Source organism: Dipodomys merriami, unplaced genomic scaffold (genome assembly GCF_024711535.1).
Source record: "Dipodomys merriami isolate MVZ:Mamm:240054 unplaced genomic scaffold, mDipMer1.0.p SCAF_13, whole genome shotgun sequence".
Classification (NCBI taxonomy): Eukaryota; Metazoa; Chordata; class Mammalia; order Rodentia; family Heteromyidae; genus Dipodomys; species Dipodomys merriami.
This window is the reverse complement of record NW_027202604.1, coordinates 38,026,729-38,048,067: the sequence shown is the minus strand read 5'-3', so window position 1 is coordinate 38,048,067 and position 21,339 is coordinate 38,026,729. Positions and strand designations below refer to the sequence as shown.

The window sequence follows — 21,339 nt, the reverse complement described above, 5'->3', positions numbered from 1 at the left end:
GCCTTGCATACAGTAGGTACACAATAAATCTACTGGATGAGTGAATGAACAGAGCAGAGAATGAGCAGACGTCCTGGATCCTGAGGATCTGGACGGAGATGTTACTTTGGGGGGACACGCGGAGACGGGCTGAGGACCCCATGTAAGCCGCCGCTCATTTCTCCGTGCTGGAAGGGGCCTATGCTGGGGGAGACAGCCACCGCCATATTCCCTTCTTGTTAAATGGGAAGTATTCAAATTATCTGAACGGATCAGATTATCTGTTTCTGGTCCACAAACGAATGTGAATGGCCAGATGGTGAACACAGGTGGTGTAGCTAACGCTATCCAGCGTGCCTGGACCAGAAACGTTTCCGGTTTCAGGTATTTTTTTTTCTCTCTCTGATTTTGGGGAGGAATTAAGTCTAAGCACAAACTTCACTTACATTTCAGCTATATCTTACATGTATGGCCTTCTAGGTAATCGTATACAATGATTTTTAAATGATGTTGTGTTTGAAACAGAATTCTGTGCACAAAAATTTCCATGTGTGGCATTGTGCCAGCCTCAAAAAGCTTTAGATTTTGGATTATTTGGGGGTCTCAGAGTTTTGGATTAGGGATGTTCGACCTGTGTATTAGGTTTTGAGGCCATGCAGTCTCTACCATAATCACTCAATGATTCCACAAAAGACGAAGAAAGGAACCAAAGATTAACACATGAGCGAATGTACATGGCTGCGTTCCAAAAAATCTTTACCCACAAACCCAGGCTGTGCGCCAGGTCCAGCCCTAAAGCTAACCTCTGGGATAGACTGAGGCCTGGCAAAGCTCAACAGGAGGCACGCACTCATAAAAACGGTCTTCCTGCCAGGCATCAATGGCTCAGCCTAGGATCGCAGCTACTCAGGAGATCTAGAGGATTGCGGCTCAACGCCAGCCTAGGCAGAAAAGTCCTCAGAAAACCTGACCAGAAAAATAAATCCAGGCTTGAAGGTATGGTTCAACAGGTAGAACTTCCAGCTTTAAGAAAGCCAGCCAAGGGAGTGTGAGGCCTTGAGTTCAGGTCCTGGTACGGAAGGAAGGTAGGAAGGTAGGGAGGTAGGGAGGGAGGGAGGCAGGGAGGGAGGGAGGGAGAGAGGGAGGGAGGTAAGGAGGGAGGGAAGGAGGGAGGGAAGGAGGGAAGGAAGGAGGGAGGGAAGGAAGGGAAGGAAAAGGACAGAAAAGGACAGGAAGACAGACTTTTCTGCCTTAACAAATATGCCTAGAGCACAAAAACACAGAAAACCACAGCATTGCTGTCCATTCTATGGTATGATTGTTTTTAATGGAATAGAAATAGAAGCCCCTCAAATTAATTTGAGATGGTTGCCTGGCAGAATAGCAGACGTCTCTAGGGCAATCACAAAGCACCTGCGCGTGCTCTGCTTCCTTGCTAGCCACCTCCATGCCCCTGTGCTGCAGATTCAGTGAGCGTGCACCACCCAGAACCAGGGCTGTGTGGCCACCAGCACCTCATCTCACTCCCACGCCTGCTCCCTGAGGAGGGTCCTTGAATAGGATCCTCCATCCTGCCGGGCCTGAGCCCCCATCAGTAAATTGGGGGCCCTGAACTCTGGTCTCGGCGCTTGTTTCTGGGCTGGGTGAGCGGGCGTGTGAGTACGAAGGAGGAACTGACCCTCACAAATGAGTATTAACTCTACCCAGATGGCTGCTGTGACCGCCATCCTCTGAGGAGCGGGGACATGAGCGTGGGCCACCCGCCTCTCATTCCCACCCCTTCCCACGGCAAGCCCAAGCATCCACCCCCACTTATAGAAGGAGACATTAACATCCAGAGGTACCGAGTGACACGGCCCCGCCACACTAACGCAGGGCTGACCTCAAGCCCGGATCTGGGTTGGAGCTCTCCCATCATACTCTTCGTTAGCGAGAGAGGCAGCAAGGATGGAGTAGGGACCTCGTTTCTACCATGTCCCCATTCTTCCCTCCAAAGGAGGGGAATGTCATATCACAGTCTCCTCTTCTGCCCACCCCAGAGTGGAGGCCCAGAGTCCCTAAGTTCCTGTTTTCTAGGAGACTTCATTTCCAGTGCCCACCCCAGTAGCTGTCTCTCCTCGACAGGCAGGCAAGGAACGATGGGCCAGGGTGACCCTTGCTTAGGAAAAAACACTAAGTGGGGAGGATGATCCTGAGGGGACCGAGGGGAACTGTAGGACCATGGCCAACCAGGACACCACTGGAAGGAGGTGTCCAGCTGCTCAGCTTGGCTCGGCCATGTGCTGGCTATTTGATGGGATACAAGTCCAGTCTGGCCACACCTTACTCTCTAAAAGATGCTAGAATCAGCAACACCAAATCTGATTGCTCAACATTTGCAGCTAATTCTTTCCCGTTTGTATCTATTTTTAGTCAAATATGGCATCACACTGGACTTAGCCCTGAGCTCCACCCTGGAACATGAGTGAACACGAAATGCTTGCTGACCAGAAAGTCTGGGTGTCTCCCTGCTTCTCAGCCTCCCCTGTGCCCAGGGGGGCTCAGCCGGCAGAGGACTGTGGAGGCCACCTGGTCCACTCAGGCTGCAAGATGGGAGCTGTTGCTCCCCCTAAGCAGCCCACAGTGCTCGAGAACGATGTTGTGAGATCTGGGACCCCGTAGGGACACCAGCATCCCTTGACCTGGCCCCACCAGAGCCTTGACTTCGAGACAGCAGAATCATCACAGTCGTTTAGCACATACCGGCTTGTGAGGCACTTCAGCGCCACCTTGCCTGGTATGATTTTATTATTATTATTAGTGTGTGTGTGTGTGTGTGTGTGTGTGTGTGTGTGTGTGTGTGTGTGCGTGCGCGTACACTGGGGCTTGAGCTCAGGGCCTCCTGCTCTCGCTTGGCTTTGTCACTCAAGGCTAGTGTGCTGTCACTTGAGTCACACCTCCACTTCTGGCTTTTTTGCTGGTTCATTGGAGATAAGTCTCATGGATGTACCTATCCAGGCTGGGTTTGAACCTTGATCCTCAGATCTCAGCTGGGATTACAGGTGTGAGCCACTAGTGCCTGGCTACCTTATGTGATTCTTGACTCACTAAGACAGACAGGGCAAGACCTTCTTCTTTCACTGAGGGTCAGAGGTAAAATGGAACAGACTTAAAGTATGGTCAATGTCTGGTGGAGGTAATTGTGGGCTCTGTATGGACGCTCCCTTCCAGTGCTCTTCCACTTGCCAACTGAAGAGCTTCCTTCACCACAGGAACCCCTGGGAGCTTGCTCAAGGACAGGCCAAGCCTCTTGCTCAAAGATCGACCTCTTACCTTCCCCGTGGACTTGGTCCCCTTCCAGATGCAAAAGTAGCAGATGGTCCAGGCCGCCAGGAGACACAGGGCCAGCTCCCAGCGGAGGCTCCCGATGTGCTCGATCCCGGCGGAGATGGCCAGCACCCGGCGCCTGCAGAGGGAGGGTGCACAGTCACTGGGCTGGACCTGGGTCTGACCAGCCTCACCTGCAGCATAGCAAGGGCAGCAGAGGAGCGGGGACCAGCCACTGTTCACCCCCTCATCCAGCCGTTCCCCACGTGTCAAACCGAGAAGGAGGGAGGTAAGGCACAGACATGAGACACAGGGGCTTAGGGAAGACAGAAGCACCCCACTTATCCTGGGGTGCTGGGAGACACACACTATGGGTCCTCAGGCGGAGACCACACACCCTCACTTTGCTGAACCAATAGTGGAACACGGACCACTTCACACAGAAACTTCCAGGTCCCCTTTCTGCAGCACGTGTCAGGGTGGGCCTCTCGAAGTCAGAGCTCCCAAGGGCGCCAGTGTCTGCTCCCACAGGAGCAGAGCAAGAACTGAACATCACAGCGTCAGTGATGAGCTCCCTGGGGTGAGGCTTCTGAACCTGACTGCTCCAGAGGCCCCGGGGCAGCTTCCTGGAGGACGCGCTAGGTGAGCGCTTGAAGGATGAAGGAGCTAAGAGAAGGAAGAAATGGCTCTGGATCGAGGAACAGTCAGAGCTCAACCCCAGAGAGAGCATGTGAGGCACAGCATGCTGGGGCTCAGCTGGGTGACGGGAATGGCAGGAAGGCTGGGCAGAGGAGGTGCGCAGGAAGCCTGGGGTGGCCTGACAAGGGCCAAGGCATCCCAGAGGACACAGGCCCCAGAGAACAGCACCCAGGCGTGGCCACCGTGGCCCTCACTCGTGGCCCATCAGTTCCTCAGACTTGACTGTGCAGGCCTGGCTCCCAGATTCCCTTACCCGAGTCAAACTTGCCATGCTCCATCCATATTTTGTCGAACTGTGGCACCGAGACAATCTCCTCCAGACTTTCTCTACGAACCCCATTCAGGCTGCCAACCCCCCCCCACTGCTATCAGACAGTGCCAGCCGCCTTGTTGCCTTGAAAATGCCCACCAAGTATGAAAGGCACCCTCAGTGTGTCTCCTGGGCATCTGCAGAGGCCGGCTTCTGCACCCATAGCCCATGACACCAATTAGCGCTGGTCAGCAGGCTCCCTCCAGTCCTGTCCCCACCCCTGCAGACATCAGGCAGGCCCTGAAACGAAACCAGACTGTGTGCAGCCACAGTCTCACTGGAAAGGAAACCGGCTCTGGGATTCAGTGCCAGGACACGTGGGGGCAGCCAACACTCAGTCACAAAGCGCCTACTCTGTGCCACAAAGTGCCTACTCTGTGCTAGCCAGTGCGTTAGAAGCCAGATAAAAGGTAAATCTTCTACTAGGTCAAGCTGGACAGAAAGGCAGGCAACCAAGGCGACAATGCTTCTAGTGCTTAGCATTCTCCAGCTTTAGTTCCTTTTGAAACTTCAAGCTTTATTCACGAAAAATCCACCATCATCACCACACACATTGCCTGTTGCAGAGCAGGGGCTCTGGAGGGCTTCCCAGGAATAGACACACTGAGCCCTGAGCTTTGCAGGGTGGGCGTCTGGGCGCTACATTCTGACAGGTGGCCCCGAGGGTTTCTTATGCACAGTGAGGCTGAATCACCACAGAGGTTGCTCTGGTCGTCCAGGATGAAGTACAGCAGCCGCGTGTGGGGTTTGGAACCTTGGCTTTTTGTTGGCAGGAATTTGGGAAGGGGATCTCCACCTGTCTCCTGGTTTAACTCCATTCCCATACATACAGCACAGCTTCCAGGCAGCTCTCCTGGCTGGCCCAGAGCAGTCAGCACAGGCTGGGTTCTGCTGCGGTAACAAGCACCCCCAGAGGCCTACTGCACGAGTTCTCTGAGAAGTGACCACAGGGAGGAGTCTCATGCCCACAAATACGACCGCTCCCAGAATTCTCTGGGAAATTTCTCTTGTCCCTAGGGAGCTGGAAGATGCCTGCTGCCTTCTAGCCACCACCCATAATATCCACGAAGACAGTTCATCAGCTGGTGAGGGAGAAGACCCTGGGTCTCTGCAGATGGAAATAACCTGGTGTGCCAGACTTGAACACGTCCTGGAAGGCGCTCACGAGGCCCTCGGCCTGCAGGGATGACAGGCGTGTGTACAAACACAAGCATTCCTTCCCGCTGGTGGAACTGCTTGCTGAAGTGGGGGTGGGAAGCCAGGAAGTGCACAGGGCCTGTGGGAGGGAGGGAAGGAGGGAGGTGATGGGGCGGGGGCCTGCCAGGAGGGCTCTGGCTCCGCTCCTCCACCTCCACATTTTGGATGCTGTGCATTCTGAGTGGGGCTGCCTGCGCCAGCTCCGCTCAATTGAACAATCTCGTTCCCAGAATGGGAGAGCGGACTCCCCGCGGCCAGGGCGGGTGAATCGCTCTTTTGGAAAACATCCTCGCCCTCTTTTCTTGCAGGTTTAGCCATGCGGTGTCTAGGAATAGCACCGGGGCTCAGGGCTCAGCAGACCGGCCATGGCGTCTCTGGGAGCCTGGGGGCTGGGTCACCCCCCCCCATCCCCGCTGCAGACCTGGGGGGGCACAGCTCTTCCTGGGAAAAAGCTCTCTTAATGGCCCTCCCCCATGAAGCTCGGGACAGAAGAAAAGTCTGAATAAGGAAGAACTTGCTGCCAACACGCTGGCCAGCCAGAGCCCAGCGCCGGACCTCCCGACGCTTCTCAGGGAATGGGGGACGTTGCACACTGGCTGGTGCCCTGGCGGGGCGAGGGGTGCACACACTAGGGCAATGTGCACCGCACACCTACTATGTGCCAGGCACTAAAGCAGAAGCTTCATGAGCCATCGTCGCATATCTGTGGCAACTTCCACCCCAAAGCTGAAACCTGACGGCAGGGAGATACTATGTCAGGCAGCTCCAGGCCTTGGCACACCCCAACATGGTTTGGGCTCAAATTCAGACTCAGCTCCTGGAAAGTTGCTCCACCTTTGATAAGCGAAGTCACCTGTCTGGGCCTCAGCTTCTCATCCATCAGTGGAATGGTGGTCCCTGCCCCCCCTTTCTTTCCTTCCATGAGGTCCACTGAGGCATGGAGGGCTGGGAACCATTACCATGCCAAGGGTGGGGAACAGGTGCAGCTGGGTCAAGGGTAAGTCTAAGGTCACAGCGCTTGGGGTGGGAGCACAGCCACCACCTCCCCCTCCTTCCGGCAGTGACGCTGCAGTGCAAGCACAAGGTGCCGGGATGGAGAGCACCTGTCAATCATGCACCACCTGTCAATCATGCACCACCTGTCAGTCATGCATCGACGGCAGTCTTCAATGGCCACATGACCATTGGAGCACCCCAGGCCTTACGGGAGAGAGTGGCCCCCCCCGTGAGGCACAGCAGGGGAGCCTCACGGAGGGGGGGTGAGGGGGGAGTCTGGTCAGGGTCAGAGCACGGAGCTGGGGGAGCCCTGAAATGCAGGAGGAAGGTTCACAAAGATGATGGGGCATGTGGGGAACAAAGCACCCCCAGGGAGAAGGCTGGGGAACACCAGACACATCTGGGCTGTGCAGCCGAGCTGGGGGAAGGGGGGCTGCATCCCCAGGGGATGGGCGGGAGGCTGCAGGGGAGGCGGCTTGGGAAGCACTGTTCATTCCCAGCAGGGTGAATGGATGGGTGAGGGCCGGCAAGGAGCAGCACAGGGACTGGCAGCAGCAAGGATGGCTGGACCGGAGAGGAGAGAAAGAGACAGAAGATGGAGACAGAAGGTGACCCCCTGGGCAGGAAGAGGGGGAGCGCTGGTAAACACCCCCCCCACGACTTACAATGTCTATACACAAATGGGGTATGCACCGCCAGCAAACCACACGGCTGTACACCAGCATTTTCCCAGGATGCAGTCTGTGGGCATGGAGGGCGGATGGACGGTATGCCCCGAGTCTCAGGGGGCAGCACCAAGGCCCTGGCGGGAGGGGGGGATGGTAGGGGGGAATCCAAGGATCTTGCCTAATATGGAATCTGGAAACAAGTGATGTCCACACCCCTCTGTGCCTAGCCACAGGCCCAGGAGCTTTCCAGAACTTTGGACCCCAGATATCTCCTATCTCTGAGGGTCTAAGGCAAGCGGTTAGGACCCTGAATCAGATCCTCCAGCTCCCTCCTAGCCCTCACCAGTCTCCCCCACACAAAGAGGCTGGGCCCTGGACAGAAGGAAAGGGCTTTCCAGCACCCACCAGAGACAGCAAACTTGCGTGGCCCCCCGTGGGGCAGAGCCCCCAGCCGGGCCTGGGAGACCCACTTCATCCTCATGCCCCACATGGAACCTACAAACACATCCCTCCTTTTAACCTGCCATGAGGAGAAGGTCTGCCAGAGGCGCGGAGAGCCCTAAAAGCTTGGCATGGAGGGGCTGAGCTATAAATAGCCATGCTGATCTCCAGAGCAGCCAGATCCAACAACAACAGAAAGGCCTAGCACCAAACGGGGTGTGCGCTCCCTGCCCTGCTGCCCAGACAGCCCACTCGCACTGTCCTGGGGAGACAGGAGCTCCAGCCCCCAACTCTAGGGTCTGAGGCAGAGGCCTTGAAACCAGGCTGGCATGTAGGGTGGGTTCCCTCCTCGGCGTGTGAGCCAGCCTGCTGTGCCCGCGTGGGGCACTGGCTCCTGAGGATGGCAGCCGTAGCCCTCAGGGAGGCTCATGCCTGTAATCCTAGCTACTCAGGAGGTGGAGATCTGAGAACTACAGTTTGAAGCCAGCCCTGCAGGAAAGTTTACAGGACTCTTATCTCTAACGAACCATCGAAAAATCAAAAGTGGAGCTGTGGTTCCTGTGACAGACTGTCAGCCCTGAGTGAAAACGCTAAGGGACAGTGCCCAGGCCCTGAGTACCAGCACGCACTTGTGCACACATACACACACACCAAGGACTAGGCAGCGGTGGTGGTCACACCATTCAGGAGGTTGAGACAGGAGGACGGTGAGTGGAAGGCCAGCCTCCACTATACTGAAAGGCTGTCTCAAAAGTATCAATAAAATAAAACAAAACAAAAAAAGAGGACAAAGGACAAAAAAGGACAAGGACAGCTTACGTGTCCCACCTGCGCACCAGGGACAGGCACAGAATGTCATGGAAGCTTCCACTTCCTGTGACAGAGAGGGAAACCGTGACCGGGGTGAGAGGTGACCTGCCCCGGGACCAGGGTGGAAGTGGAAGGCTCATGCACTCATACCCAGAAGCAGAGCTCAGACCCCGCGCCTCGGCCTTGTGTTGGGGTCTGATGGACTTGCGAGCAGAGTTAGGACCCCAGGATCTAAATTGGCCCAAGGGGTCTGCAATTGCTTCTCTCTCCGCCCACCCCCTCCCTGCCCTGTGGTTCCCTCCTAGGAAATGCTCTCCCCAGCTCTCCCAAGCCGTTTGCACTCTGCCAGCCTCAAGTCCCAGCCCCCATGGCCTCTCCGGCCTGCTCAGCCCCTCTCACTTTGGAGTTCTGCAAGCTTTGGGGAGGGTCCAGGAGAAAATGCCATGGGCCCCACACCCCTCCGCTCCTCTCACTCTCCTGACAGCGTCCCTCAATGAGTGGCGTGGCTTCCCTCCAATGAGGGCACAGCAGGTGAGATGGCCGGGCTCCCTGAACCCACGGGACACCACACTGGGACCGCCTCTGACAAAACACCACACACTTCCAGAGAATTCTCAAGCAGTCTTAGAACGCTGAAGGCCGAGGAGCCCTGAAACAGACACCTGGGAGCCTGGTGTAACCCTTACTTGGCACCTTCATTTGCCAGCGCTCCTGCCCTGGAAGGCAAAGCCAAGCCACAGCGAGAGCCGCTTCCTACCCACAAGGACGGCGATACACACAGCCACACACTTTGCCAGGGGTATGGACAAATGAAAGCTGCCTAGATTGCTGGGAGAAATGGAAACTAGTTCAGACACTTTGGCAACCCGTTTGACACTTTTGTAAAAACTTAAGACAGAGAGCCTAGGAATTGCTCCTTTTTTTTTTTTTTTTTTTTTTTTAAAGGCAATACTACCAGGGAATTGAACTCAGGGCTCCATACACATTGGGCTTGATTGCTCATATTTGATGCTCTACCACCTGGGCCACACCTCCAGTTCAGTATTTGGCTGGTTGATTGGAAATGGAGTCTCTTGTGGGCTTTTCTGTCTGGGCTAGCTTGCTTTGAACCTTGTCCCTTCTAGTCTCAACCTCTTGAGTAGCTAAGATTACAGGCATAAGCAACTGGTACCCAGCTAAAACCTAGAAAATTCCCCTCCTGGGTATATACCCAAGAAAGTAGAAACAAAGGAAACAAAAACTTGTCCATGTATGTCCCAAACAGCATTTTTCCTCCTCACAGCCCCAAATGGAAACCAAGTGTCCGTCAGCAGATGCACAGCAAACATCGCCATGCATCCAGGCATGTACTCTTGTACAGCTACACAAAGGAAGGTGTCTCAGGGTGGCCGTTCCTGATCTTAAACCCCAAAGGTGCGAAAACCTGAAACCCTTTGTGAGTCAACGTGACAGGTCACAGAAAAAAAACACGCAGACACACTCAAGGGTGGTACAAAATTATCTCCAAGAACTCACGTGTAACACAAGTGACTTCTGTTCTCAAGACACCCCTTTTTATACATATATGCAAAAATTCAAAAACGGGGGGGACCCCACACACAAAAAAGCAAAGCACTTTCCATCTCGAGTCACAGGTGAGGACAGTCACGCGTGCTCATTCAGGCTTGCATTTCACCGGTGAACCTTGAAACCGCCAGACTATATGAGAGAAGCCAACCATGAAAGACCCAAATTGTATGATTCCATTTCTGCACTCTGTCTAGACGAGGCAGATCTGCAGAGACAGAAAGAGCAGCTGCCCGGGAGAACGGCGATGAACTGCAAATGGGCACACAGGCTCTTATTCGGGTGATGGAAATGTTCTAAGCCTGAGCTGAGATGGCATCTCCCAGGGTAAATCTGCTCAAAAAGACTAAAGTGTACACTTCAAAGGGTGCGTTCTATGGCATGTAAATGACACCTCAGTAATCCTATTAAAGTTGTCTGGGTAGAAGCACACTTCTGCTTCTCCAAAGCAACACCAGCATTCATCCATGACCTAAAAATACTCATAGAAAATTCCAGAAATATGCCAGGCACTGGAGGTTCATACCTGTATTCCTAGCTACTTAGGAGGCTGAGATCTGAGGATCCCAGTTTGAAGCCAGCTAGGGCAGAAATGTCCATGAATCTCCAATTAACCAGCAAAAAGCTAGAAGTGGGGCTGTGGCTTAAGCGTAGAGCTCCAGCCTTGGGTGAAAATGCTAAGGGACAGCACCCAGGCCCCGAGTTAAAGCCCTAGTACCAGCACAAAGAAAGAACGGAAAGAAGAGGAGAGGAGAGGAAGGGAGAGGAGGGGAGAGGGGAGGGGAGGAGAGGGGAAGAGAGGGGAGGAGAGAGAAGAGGAGAGAAGAAGGGAAGGGAGGAGAGAGGAGAGGAGAGAGGAGAGGGGAGGGGAGGGGAGGGGAGACGAGGGGAGAGGAGGGGAGATGAGGGGAGAGGAGAGGAAAGGAAAGGAGAGGAGAGGAGAAAATTCCAGAAATAAAAACTACTGTTTTACACTGCATACCATTCCGAGTAGCACAGGGAGTCTGGCACCGCCCCCTACCCCCACCCCCCTTCACCCACCTTTCTCTTCACATCCCACCCATCACAAATCCACACTCCGCGTCTGTGCAGTCGCTCTGACTTCACCAAATAGTGGGGAGAGAGCAGGGACCCGAGCAGCCTTTCCAGCCGATTGCCATAGCATCTAGTTTACTGCTAGTTATTGCTGTGAAACTCGTGCTGTGCTGAATATATAAATTAAGGGTCACACAGATGTGATGTACAGGAACAAAGAGTAAAGATGGGGCGTGGTGATCTGTGGTTTGGGGCAGCCACCAGGGGTCCTAGAATGTCCCCTGGGTTGGGTGGGGGTGCTAAACTTCCCAGCACTGTGCACAAGGTGTACTTTTTATTTCACAACCGGCACTCAACAGAACCACGACCCACATAGATATTTACTTTGTCCACATTCACAAAGCTGACCTTGAACCCCAGGCTCCCGGTTAGGCTCCTTGCCAGCTCTGCTCCTCTGGGGCTTTAAAAGCCTGGATCTCAGCAGGCACAGAGGGCAGCAAGGCTGGGGGATGGGAACACTGGGAAAGGGCCCCCAAATTGTGCCTCCCTGGAAAAGTGGATAGAGGTCATGTGGGTCAAAGGGCAAAGTGCACCAGGGAAAGGCAAGGGGGGGGGCTACCCCACTTCTGGGGGCTGACCACAGGTTCACCACGCAGCCTCAGCACACACACAGGACAGACTCCACGCAGCATGGAAGGTCCCAGCAACCTGTGGGCTCAGGTCCCAGGCACGTGGATTCCTACTCTCTCCTCCTCAGCTGGACTGGGCAGTCCCGTGCAGATCCACGGGGTCCCCGACCCAAGTATTCCCAGGTTCCACAGTCTGCAGGGTGACCCCATGCCCCATGCCCTGTGCCCTGTGCCCAGCACAGTCCACCTGAGCTTTACGGGAGCTGGGCGTCGGGGAGGGGCTCTGGGATGGAGGGACAGAATGGCCGAGAGGGTCCTATGCTGACCATACACATCACAGCCTTCCAGACAGCAGTGCACCTTCAAGTATGTTATAAGGACACTCCCCTCAGCTGGCAGTGGGACTGCATCTGATACACGCACCTGAGTTGAAAACGCCCCAGGTGAAGGATGCACCAACCTCATCTACTCTACAGGCCATGCTCACCCTCCCCTCGTAACATGGCCACAGCACAGGCTGCCCCATCCATCCTCCCCGCCCAGCATCAGGAAGGACCATACGCTAGCCTGGGCTATCACCAGATCCAAATTTGAAACCCAAAGCACAGTGCTACTGGACACTTCTCATATTCACACCGTCACAGAGTTAAAAACTGTCAGTTGAGGCCAGGCACTGTGATTCATGCCTATAATCCCAGCTGCTCAGAGGTGGAAATCAGGAGCCAGGTACACAAGCCAGGTACGGCGACTCAAACCTGTGATCTCAGCTAGGTAGGAGGTTCACGGTCTGAGCCTGGGGCAAAAAACATGAGACCCTACTGAAAAATGATGAAAAAGTAAAAAGGGGGGCTGGAGGTATGGCTCAAGGGGTAGAGGATCTGCCTAGAAAGTGTGAGGCTGAGTTTAAATCCAGTAACACACACACACACACACACACACACACACACACACGATCAGAAGGACCCCCTCAAGGCCCTGCAAGGAAATGGGAGACGTCCCCCATCCCTGGGGGTCCCCCCATCCTGGACCTCTGGACCTGCTACCCCAGGGGAACAGCGACAGGCAGGAACACACGGGGCAATCTGGAGGTTTGCACATGCGTTCTTGTGGTCCTATTTAAAACCATCTGGACCACAGACAACACACACTGCTTAGATGACAGCCGTTTCCATGGTTCTGCTCCTCGCTGAAGTAACCATCATCCACGGATGCCTCCTGCCTCCATCCACAGAGCAGAGACCCATCTTCTGCTCAACTCTCTACTCAGCATGGTACAAATCAAGGCCTGGGTCACTTCCTAAGGGGCCTCTTGAAACCCAGGGGAGACAAACCCGCCGGCCCCTGCGGCCTCTGTGAGCCAGCCCCAGCCTTGGCTCCTTCCTTCCACGAGCAAGCAGAGGCCCCTGGGCTAGAAGGCAACTGCCCCCAGGGCCTCGGCGCACAGGACTAGGGGCAGGGGGCAGCAGTTTCAGATCAACCGGATTCCGCACTAAGACCGCTGACCACATTTCAGGCCAGCCTGGAAGCGCGTGGAATAGCAGAGCGATGCAGGAGGGACCGGAGGCCAGGCTGAAGGCTGCCTTGGGCCCAGGCTCTCTGGGCCTGGCCCCTGGACAGGAACCTCAGACTCCCAACACCCCAGCGGCCGATCTAAGATACAAATCTGGAGAGATTCCTTCCCCGTGTGTCTCCCAGGTGGGTGGATTCCAAGAAGGAACATGCTCAGAGGACTGCGTGCTGGGGCGGGGGACCCCGTCGGGCTTGCTGGGCTCACTGGGCTCAGCAGGGCACAGGTGGGATGCTAGGCGCTCACAGGTTGCTCCTTCCCCGTACGCAGTGGAGGACAAGGGATGCCCGCCTGGCTGGCCTCAGGTACAAACACCCAATGGCCAGGAGGGCACCGGAAGTGTGGGCATGGGGACTCAGTGCTGCTGCTGCAGACAAGGACAAAGGGCCAGGGTGAACAAGCAGAGGCAGCAGGTTGGAACCTCGCTGCTGGCCCCCGGGCCTCACCACACCACGTACTTACACAGAGTTTCCGTGCCTACAAGCAGCCCCCGCCCCGCTCAGTCAGGACTCTCAGTGTGGGCCTCTGGCCCCATCGGCCATATGTTACTTTGTTCTTTCTGGGGTGGGGTGACTTGGGGTACATGGCTTCCTATGGGGTAGGAGAGAGACCCTGGGACCCCCAACCCTTCACCGTCCCTGGTGGTGAAGAAGTGTTACACACTCACTGGTGAGCGAGCAGGAGATTGTGTTGCATCAGCCTCTCCACAGCCATCCATGAGGGTCCAGGGCTGAGGAAGACACCAACATGGAGGGCTGGGATGAGAGAAGCCTCCAGGTTCAGATGGAAATCCTTTTCTTTGTTGCTTTTGCCTTCTCTCTTTTACTTAAAGATACTTCCTACATGCATGCCAAATTAATTTAAAAGAGGACACAGCTAATTTTGCAATAAAAGAACCAAAGTGTGTGACCGGGAGCCAGAGCCGAAGCGGGAGCTGAGCTGAGCTGAGCCACGGTCGGCGCTCACAGCCAGCATGGGAGGGAAAGGAAAACCACGACCCAAAGTCCTGGAAACACACAGGAGGAGACTGGATTGTTTATGGACCCTCCTGGGGACAGAAAAACGTATTTATAAGTGATATGTAATCTGTTGTGCAAATACATGCCTATTGAGTTTTAATTGCTTACAACATTTGCTATTTTTGCAATCTGTTAAATAGTCAACAATTAGAGTAAAAAGGTCACAGTCCTCCAAGAACAAAATGCCCACTGGGTTTACTCTGGTGACTCTCCCAATCTGCATGTGGGGCCCGCCTGGCCTCAGGGCTGTGGATGGTGAGCAGAAGACCTTTTTTCTCAGAGACATGAGCTCTCGCCCTGGGCAGCACAAGTAGCCAGCAGCGGCGCGACCCAGGGCAGTGCTGGGCGGTGGCAGCACCGGCAGTCTGGCTCTGGGCTCTGGGTCCATGGGCCAGGCTGATTCTCCGGCATCTCTAGGATAATAATGTCTAGTGAAGACAAGACGGAGAGTTTTCTTCTGCTCAGATCACTGGGTTGACTTAAGGGGAAGCTAATTGCTAACAAACATTTGATAAATAAACCAAGATAAGTGAAACCAAGGCTGTAAGTGGGATTTGTCACACAATTATAAGAACAATCATTACCACAGAGCAAGCTTATTCAGTAATTCCACAGGGCCTATATGTATTCTTCTTATTATTATTATATGATTACATTCCCAGGGGTAAAGTTATAGAATTCAAATACACCAACAACAAACTCACACTCTTAGCTGGGCTGCTTGTAATCCTAGATACTCAGGAGGCTGAGATCTGGAGAATCATGGCTCAAAGCCAGCCCAGAAAGAAGAGTCCCCAACACACCCATCTCTGATTAGTCAGCAAAAAGTAAGACTGGAGGGATGGCTTGAGTGGTAGGGCACCAGCTGTGAGCAAGAAAGCCCAGCAAGGCCAGGAGACCTTTGTCCAAGCTCTGGTACCGACACGCATAAGAGACAAAACAGTGTGGCACCAATGGCTCACGTGTGCATTCGAAAGAGACTGAGATCTGAAAATCATGGTTCAAAGCCAGCCCAGGCAGGAAAGTCCATGAGACGCTTATCTCTAGTTAACCAGCAAAAAAACAGAAGTAGAGCTGTGGCTCAAGTAGTACAGCACCAGCCTTGAGCAAAAAGGCTCAGCTCGCAGACCCAGAGTTCAGTGTCAGGAGAAGCACCAAAGCAACAGACAAACAAACAAACAACAACAACAACAACAAAGCACTCTAGGGTTGACATGTTTTAGGATGCCAGGACATGTATTTCTATGCCTATGTTGCTGTGGGCTGAACATCCCTGATATGAAAATCTCACCTCTGAAATGCTCCAAAAATCCAGGTTTTTTGAGCATCAACCTAACACATTGGATAATTTCATACTTGACCCTCATGGGTCATAATCAAAACTCTGTCTCCCTGAAAACACTAAAACAACCCCAGGCTGTATATAGAAGGGTGTGAGGACCATAAAATCTGTGCTTAGGCATGGGTCCTAGGGCCAAGCCCAAGCGTGTCACCATGTCATGCAAATACCTTCAAATCCAAAACAATCCAAAATACTTCTGGTGCCCAGCATTTCAGATAAGGAACACTAAACCCACACAAGCGGCCCTCTACGCCTCGCCTTTCCCCTTATTTTAATTCCAGATAACTAAGAGTTCCCATATCAACACATTTCCTGCTTCGCTCATTTTACAGCTTTGCATAATTTACCATATTGAAGATGTATTTTTTTTAACCATCACAAATGGTGCCTTCTCGGGCAGGCCTGGCTGGCTATAACTAGCATGGCCACATCACAGAAGAAACTTCCTGCCGTGGGATTTTGGAGACAAAGAAAAGTGCAGGTCAGCCGGGCGCCGGTGGCTCATGCCTGGAATCCTAGCTACTCAGGAGGCTGAGATCTGAGGATTGTGGTTCAAAGCCAGCCCAGGCAGGAAAGACCCCCAAGACTCCTATCTCCAATAAACCACTGGAAAACCAGAAGTGGTGCTGTAGCTCAAGTGGTAGTACACTTGAGCTGAAGAACTGAGGGACAGCGCCCAGGCCCAGAGTACAAGCCCCACGACCAACCAAAAAAAAAAGGAAAAGAAAAGTGCAGGCCAGGGATTGATGATGGCCTCGGAATCAGCTTCTAGGTCCAGGCAAATGTCGGGGCGGAGGGTCCCACGAACACATTCCAGAGTATGGGAAGACATCTGACAGCGGTGGTGTGATGGGGGCCAACTGTGCGTCTCAGGGAACGATTCTTTACTGGCCTCAGAGTGCAGCACAGCAGGTAAATGAAAATGCAGCGCTGCCCTCCCCGGCGGCCCAGAGCTCAGGGCACCCCACCCCAGCCTCCCAAACCTGGACCACACAGCGAGCCCCCACCTGGACCCTGGGGGCTCCACCTTGTCCCCAGAACTGACTCTCTGTTCCACAGGACGCTTTCAAAGGCAAACAGAATCATTACCAACCCCTCAACACATGCAAGCCTCTGGTGTGGCCTTGGCACCGGGTGTGGTGACCTGTGTCTGTCATCCCAGATACTCGGTGGGAAGATCACAGACCAAGACTGTCTCTGAGCAAAACCAGGAGACCTTATCCAAAAAGGGGTGGGAATATAGCTCAAAAGGGCTAGACTTGCCTGCCTAGCAAGCATGAGATGCATGAGGCTCCGAGTTCAAATCTCCGGTGCCACAAAAGAATAAAAAAGGAATGCTTTCCATCTGAAGCAGGATGGATGGACAGAGCCACGGGGTAGCTAAGAGTGGTTTGTGACTTGAGATTAACGGACTGTTTAGTTTGGGGATTTTCCAGCTAATACTTGAGTGCAGTTGGGCATAAGTAGGCAGGGAGGGGGTCCTGCCAGTGAACAGCTGCTCCAGCCCCACCTCCCTCCTCAGCAAAGCCCCTTCTGCCCCTCGGGTGCCCCAGCAGTGCAGGCAAAATCTATCCAACTCCAAAGGCCAGTTCTGCACAGGCCTGGGCGGAAGAACTCAGGCACCATTCATAACCCCCACTTTCTCAGCTGGTTATTGCATCTAATCCTCAGAGTAACCCAGAGGGGGTGGCAAAGCAGGGAACAGAGTGAACCCCATTGTGATCTGGATCATACACATCCCCCAAAAGCCAACGGCTAAAAGCTTGGCCTGTGTTATTCCTAGGAGACATTGGAACTTCAGGGAGGCGGGGCTTGGCGGGAGGAAGTTGGGTCCTGGGGCGTACCTTTGCAGAGGACAGGGAAACTATGTGTGTGTATGTGTGTGTATGTGTGTGTGTGGGGGGGGATAGCTCCTCCTTGTCTCCACTTCCTGGGGCCATGAAGTGAGGTGGGCAGCCTGTACCCCATGTTCCCTCCGTGATGCGTTGTGCTACCACAGGACCAAAGCCATGCAGACCTGTGGAACCACGATTCATAATAAACCCTTCCTCCTTTGTGTTGTTCCAGCTGAGATGTGTTGTCACCACCATGGAAAGTGAACACTAGCCAAGTCTCAAACACTGGGAGAAGGAATCACAAACATCTGACTCATGCATTCCATCCTTTCCACCACCGCTGAGGGGATGACCTCACTTAGCCGGGTCTTCAGTTTGTAGATGGGGGTCCGGAACCCTTCATTCATTCACTCTCCCATTCAGTCATTCAACAAGTAAGTATGTGTGTTCAACAGAAGAGCCACAGTTCCTGCCTGTGCGCAAATTGAATTTAGCTCAGCCAGGCATCAGTGGCTCATGCCTGTAATCCTAGCTACTCGGGAGGCTGAGGTTTGAGGATTGAAGTTTGAAGCCAGCCTGGGCAGAAAAATCTCCGAGACTCTTATCTTCAGTTAACCACCAGAAAATAGGAAGTAGTAGAGCATGAGCCTAGACCAAAAATGCTCAGGGATGGTGCCCAGGCCCTGAATTCAAGCCCCATGACACACAGTGTGTGTGTGTGTGTGTGTGTGTGTGTGTGTGTGTGTGTGTGTGTGTGTGTGTGTGTGTGTGTGTATGTGTGTGTGTATCATCTCAGGAAGATGGAGTATTAAGTTAACAGACAAGAGGATGTAGGGTAAGATCAGAACTCTGCAGACATTCCAGCAGGGTGGTGGGTGGTAGGTGGTGTGTGCTGGGGTGCTGCCCACACTAGGAGGGCTTCCCAGGTGGGATTGGAGTTATGCCTCAGTGATAACAGGATCCGAGGGTTGGGTTGCTTGGCTAAGGTCAATTAGGAGTCAGGGAGGACACAGGCTCTCAAGAGGGGGACAATGCCCCTCAGAAAGAACCAGGGTCCACCAGCCCCTCCGATCCCAAATTCCATTTCCAAAGAGAAAATGTCCATGTGACTAAAGAACACACAGACAAAACCAAACAAAGAAACCTCCTTCCACCAAGATAATTTGGACAGAGACCTCATCCTTCTGAGTAAGTAACGGAGCTACACACCCCGCGATTTGAACTCGGGCTGGCACACAACACTGGCTGCACACGTGTTCTTGGGGTGGGAGGCTGTGTGTGCCTTTGCCTCTAATGCAGTGAATTCGGGGTTGTCCACAGAACCCTGAACCTGCTTGGACATAGGGGATAGGGAAGGAAGAGAAGACAAGTCAAAACCCCATGAGATATCACCAAATCATCCAGCCCCAAACAGTGTGAATCTCACAGCGGACACAGGCTCAAGTGTAGGATGGCAGACGTAGACAGATGAACACATGGATCGGATTCCTAACAAGTTGGTAAGGGAGACCAGGATGATCTGATTTTCAAATGTGGCATTAGACAGATTGGCTGCCCGAACCCCCACAGGCCCCGGGGGCCAGAGAGAGCCCAAGCCTGACCGGGGCCCAAGCCTGCCTCACGGGCTAAGCCAGGGCATCAGATCAGGGGCCCAGCGCCAGAGCCAGGGCGTGGCAGCAGGTCACAGGCAGGAGCGTAGCACCTCGTTGCTGTTTTGTGGCTATTGATGTCTCACGTCTGCTTCTAGAAATTGGAGCATCACTTTCGGCCTCTAAGGAGGTGTGTGACCATGTATGATGGCCCTGGAGATGGGGACTGCATGGGGCAACGGGACACCCACAGATGAGCCAGCAAACCACCACACACACACAGCAAACGGACCGAGAAATGCACCAATGCCGGGACGGCGGCCATACGGGACGAGAGCCAGGTGAGTTCTACTCAGAGCCCCAGAAATCAGCTCCGGCTTGAATTTCAGAGTACTTAGCAGAGTGCTACTGGGAAAGCGAGGAAGCACTGGGGGAAGATTCCAGTTCACTCAGTGGGAAAGTCAGTTGGGAGCTTTGGGCCTGAGGGTAATCTCAGGGAAGTGCTGAGCTCCTGGGTCTCCTTAAACTTCAGTGGCCCAAAATTTTCACAGGCTGCTTTGAACATCTCCTACCCTCTCTGTTTTTCTGGGCTGGCCTCTGGGGAAAGATGGCCTGGAGCTGGCTGACTAAAGCATCAGAGGAAGGCTTGGGTTCACACCAGTATTTGAGTATTCCAGGATCAGAATTCTCTGCACAAGCAGGACACATGCAACACCAGCTGAAAACCAGAACCACGTGTTCACTCCCCTGGGCACAGCCATGTGGAATGAGCAGTTAGCTGGCAAAGAGGTCCTTACACATGAGGATGCAGACAGAGTGGCCCTTCCTGCCACTTGGTGACCACCAAGTGGCCACGTGTGGCCGCTGTGATATTGTCTACTTTGCAGACCTCATTTCCATAGCAGTACGTCATACAACCATGTAAAACACATGGTCAAACCACCATGCAAAAGAGATTTAAAAATAAATAAGAGTGGAGATCAAGCTATACCATGTCCATGGACAGAGACGTCCAGTCATACAATGCCACTTTGTTTCAAACTAACTTAAAAGTTTACTAGATTTCTAGCCCAAATCTCTATTTTTATTCCCCCCTCTCCCTCCTTCCTTCCTTCTCTCCTTTTCTCCTTCTTTCCTTCCTTATTCCCTCCCTCCCTTCCTCCCTTCTCTCCTGACTTTCTTTCATCAAAGTACTAAAGTTGGAGCTCAGAGCCTTGCACTTGCCAGCCATGTTCTGCACCACTGGGCCACACCCCGCATCCTTTTATGCACTGGTTACTGTGAGACACGGTCTTGCTTTTTACCTGGGCTCATGCCTGAACCACAGTCCATTTATTTTAGGTTCCTGTCATAGCTGGAATGACAGGTTTGTGCAACCACACCTACCTTTCCCCACTGAAATGGGGTCTCATGCACTTTTTTGCCTAGACTGGCCTAGAACTATGATCAACCTGATCTCAACTTCCTACATAGCTGGGTGACAGGTGCACACCCCTGGTGCCAGCTATTGGCCAAGAAGAGATCTCACATGCCTGGGCTTGCCTTGGACTTGTTTGATTCTTTATGCTAGTAGTTGTTTAGCCCAACAGGTTGATTCTTGAATTCATTCATGATGAATTCAATTCTTAGTATTCATAGTGAATACTAAGACCATCTTGGAATAGAATAAGAGTATTATCTCAACAGTTCAAGTGTTAGAATAAAACTATGTGGCATAATCATGATGTGTGTGTGTGTGTGTGTGTGTGTGAGAGAGAGAGAGAGAGAGAGAGAGAGAGAGAGAGAGAGAGAACAGAGACAGAGAGAGAGGAGAGAGAGACAGAGAGAGAGAGAGAGAGAAACAGAGACAGAGAGAGGAGAGAGAGACAGAGAGAGAGAGAGAGAGAGAGAGAGAGAGAGAGAGAGAGAGACAACAAGGAAACAGAAGAGAGAACCCCAGACTGACTTATGCTTTTTAGTGGAGAAAGAGCAAAAAGTCATAAACTGGGGAAATTGGTTGTTTATATAAAAATTAATCTCATATAACCTCACATCATATAGAAAGCAAAATGCCAAATTAGATTCAATATAGGAAAAAAAAAACCACTTTAAAACTCTCCAAAGAAAGCACAGGAAATTTTTGACAACTTCAGGACAGGAAAACACATCTTAAGATGCCAACTGTGCACACCAAAAAGAAGAGACTAGAAAATCCTATTTCAGTAAAATGGAAAATTCTGTGCATACAAGCAAATGAGAAAGAAAAGCCTCATGCTGGGAAAAGATATTCACAGGCTGGTAGTACTAAGAATGTGTCAAGAATTCCTTCATACCAGAAAAGACAAATGATCCACATGGGAAAGGACAGACAC

General features: G+C 53.0%; 1 protein-coding gene across 1 annotated transcript in view; it reads right to left on the bottom strand.

The window, feature by feature from the left end:
• Window positions 1-21,339, bottom strand: part of LOC138824811 (sodium- and chloride-dependent GABA transporter 3) — an 84,975-nt gene that overhangs the window by 53,025 nt on the left and 10,611 nt on the right. The window contains exon 5 of the mRNA XM_070019126.1: window positions 3,292-3,424. Coding sequence (XP_069875227.1) covers window positions 3,292-3,424 — 133 coding nt within the window. The remainder of the gene's footprint in view (window positions 1-3,291; window positions 3,425-21,339) is intronic.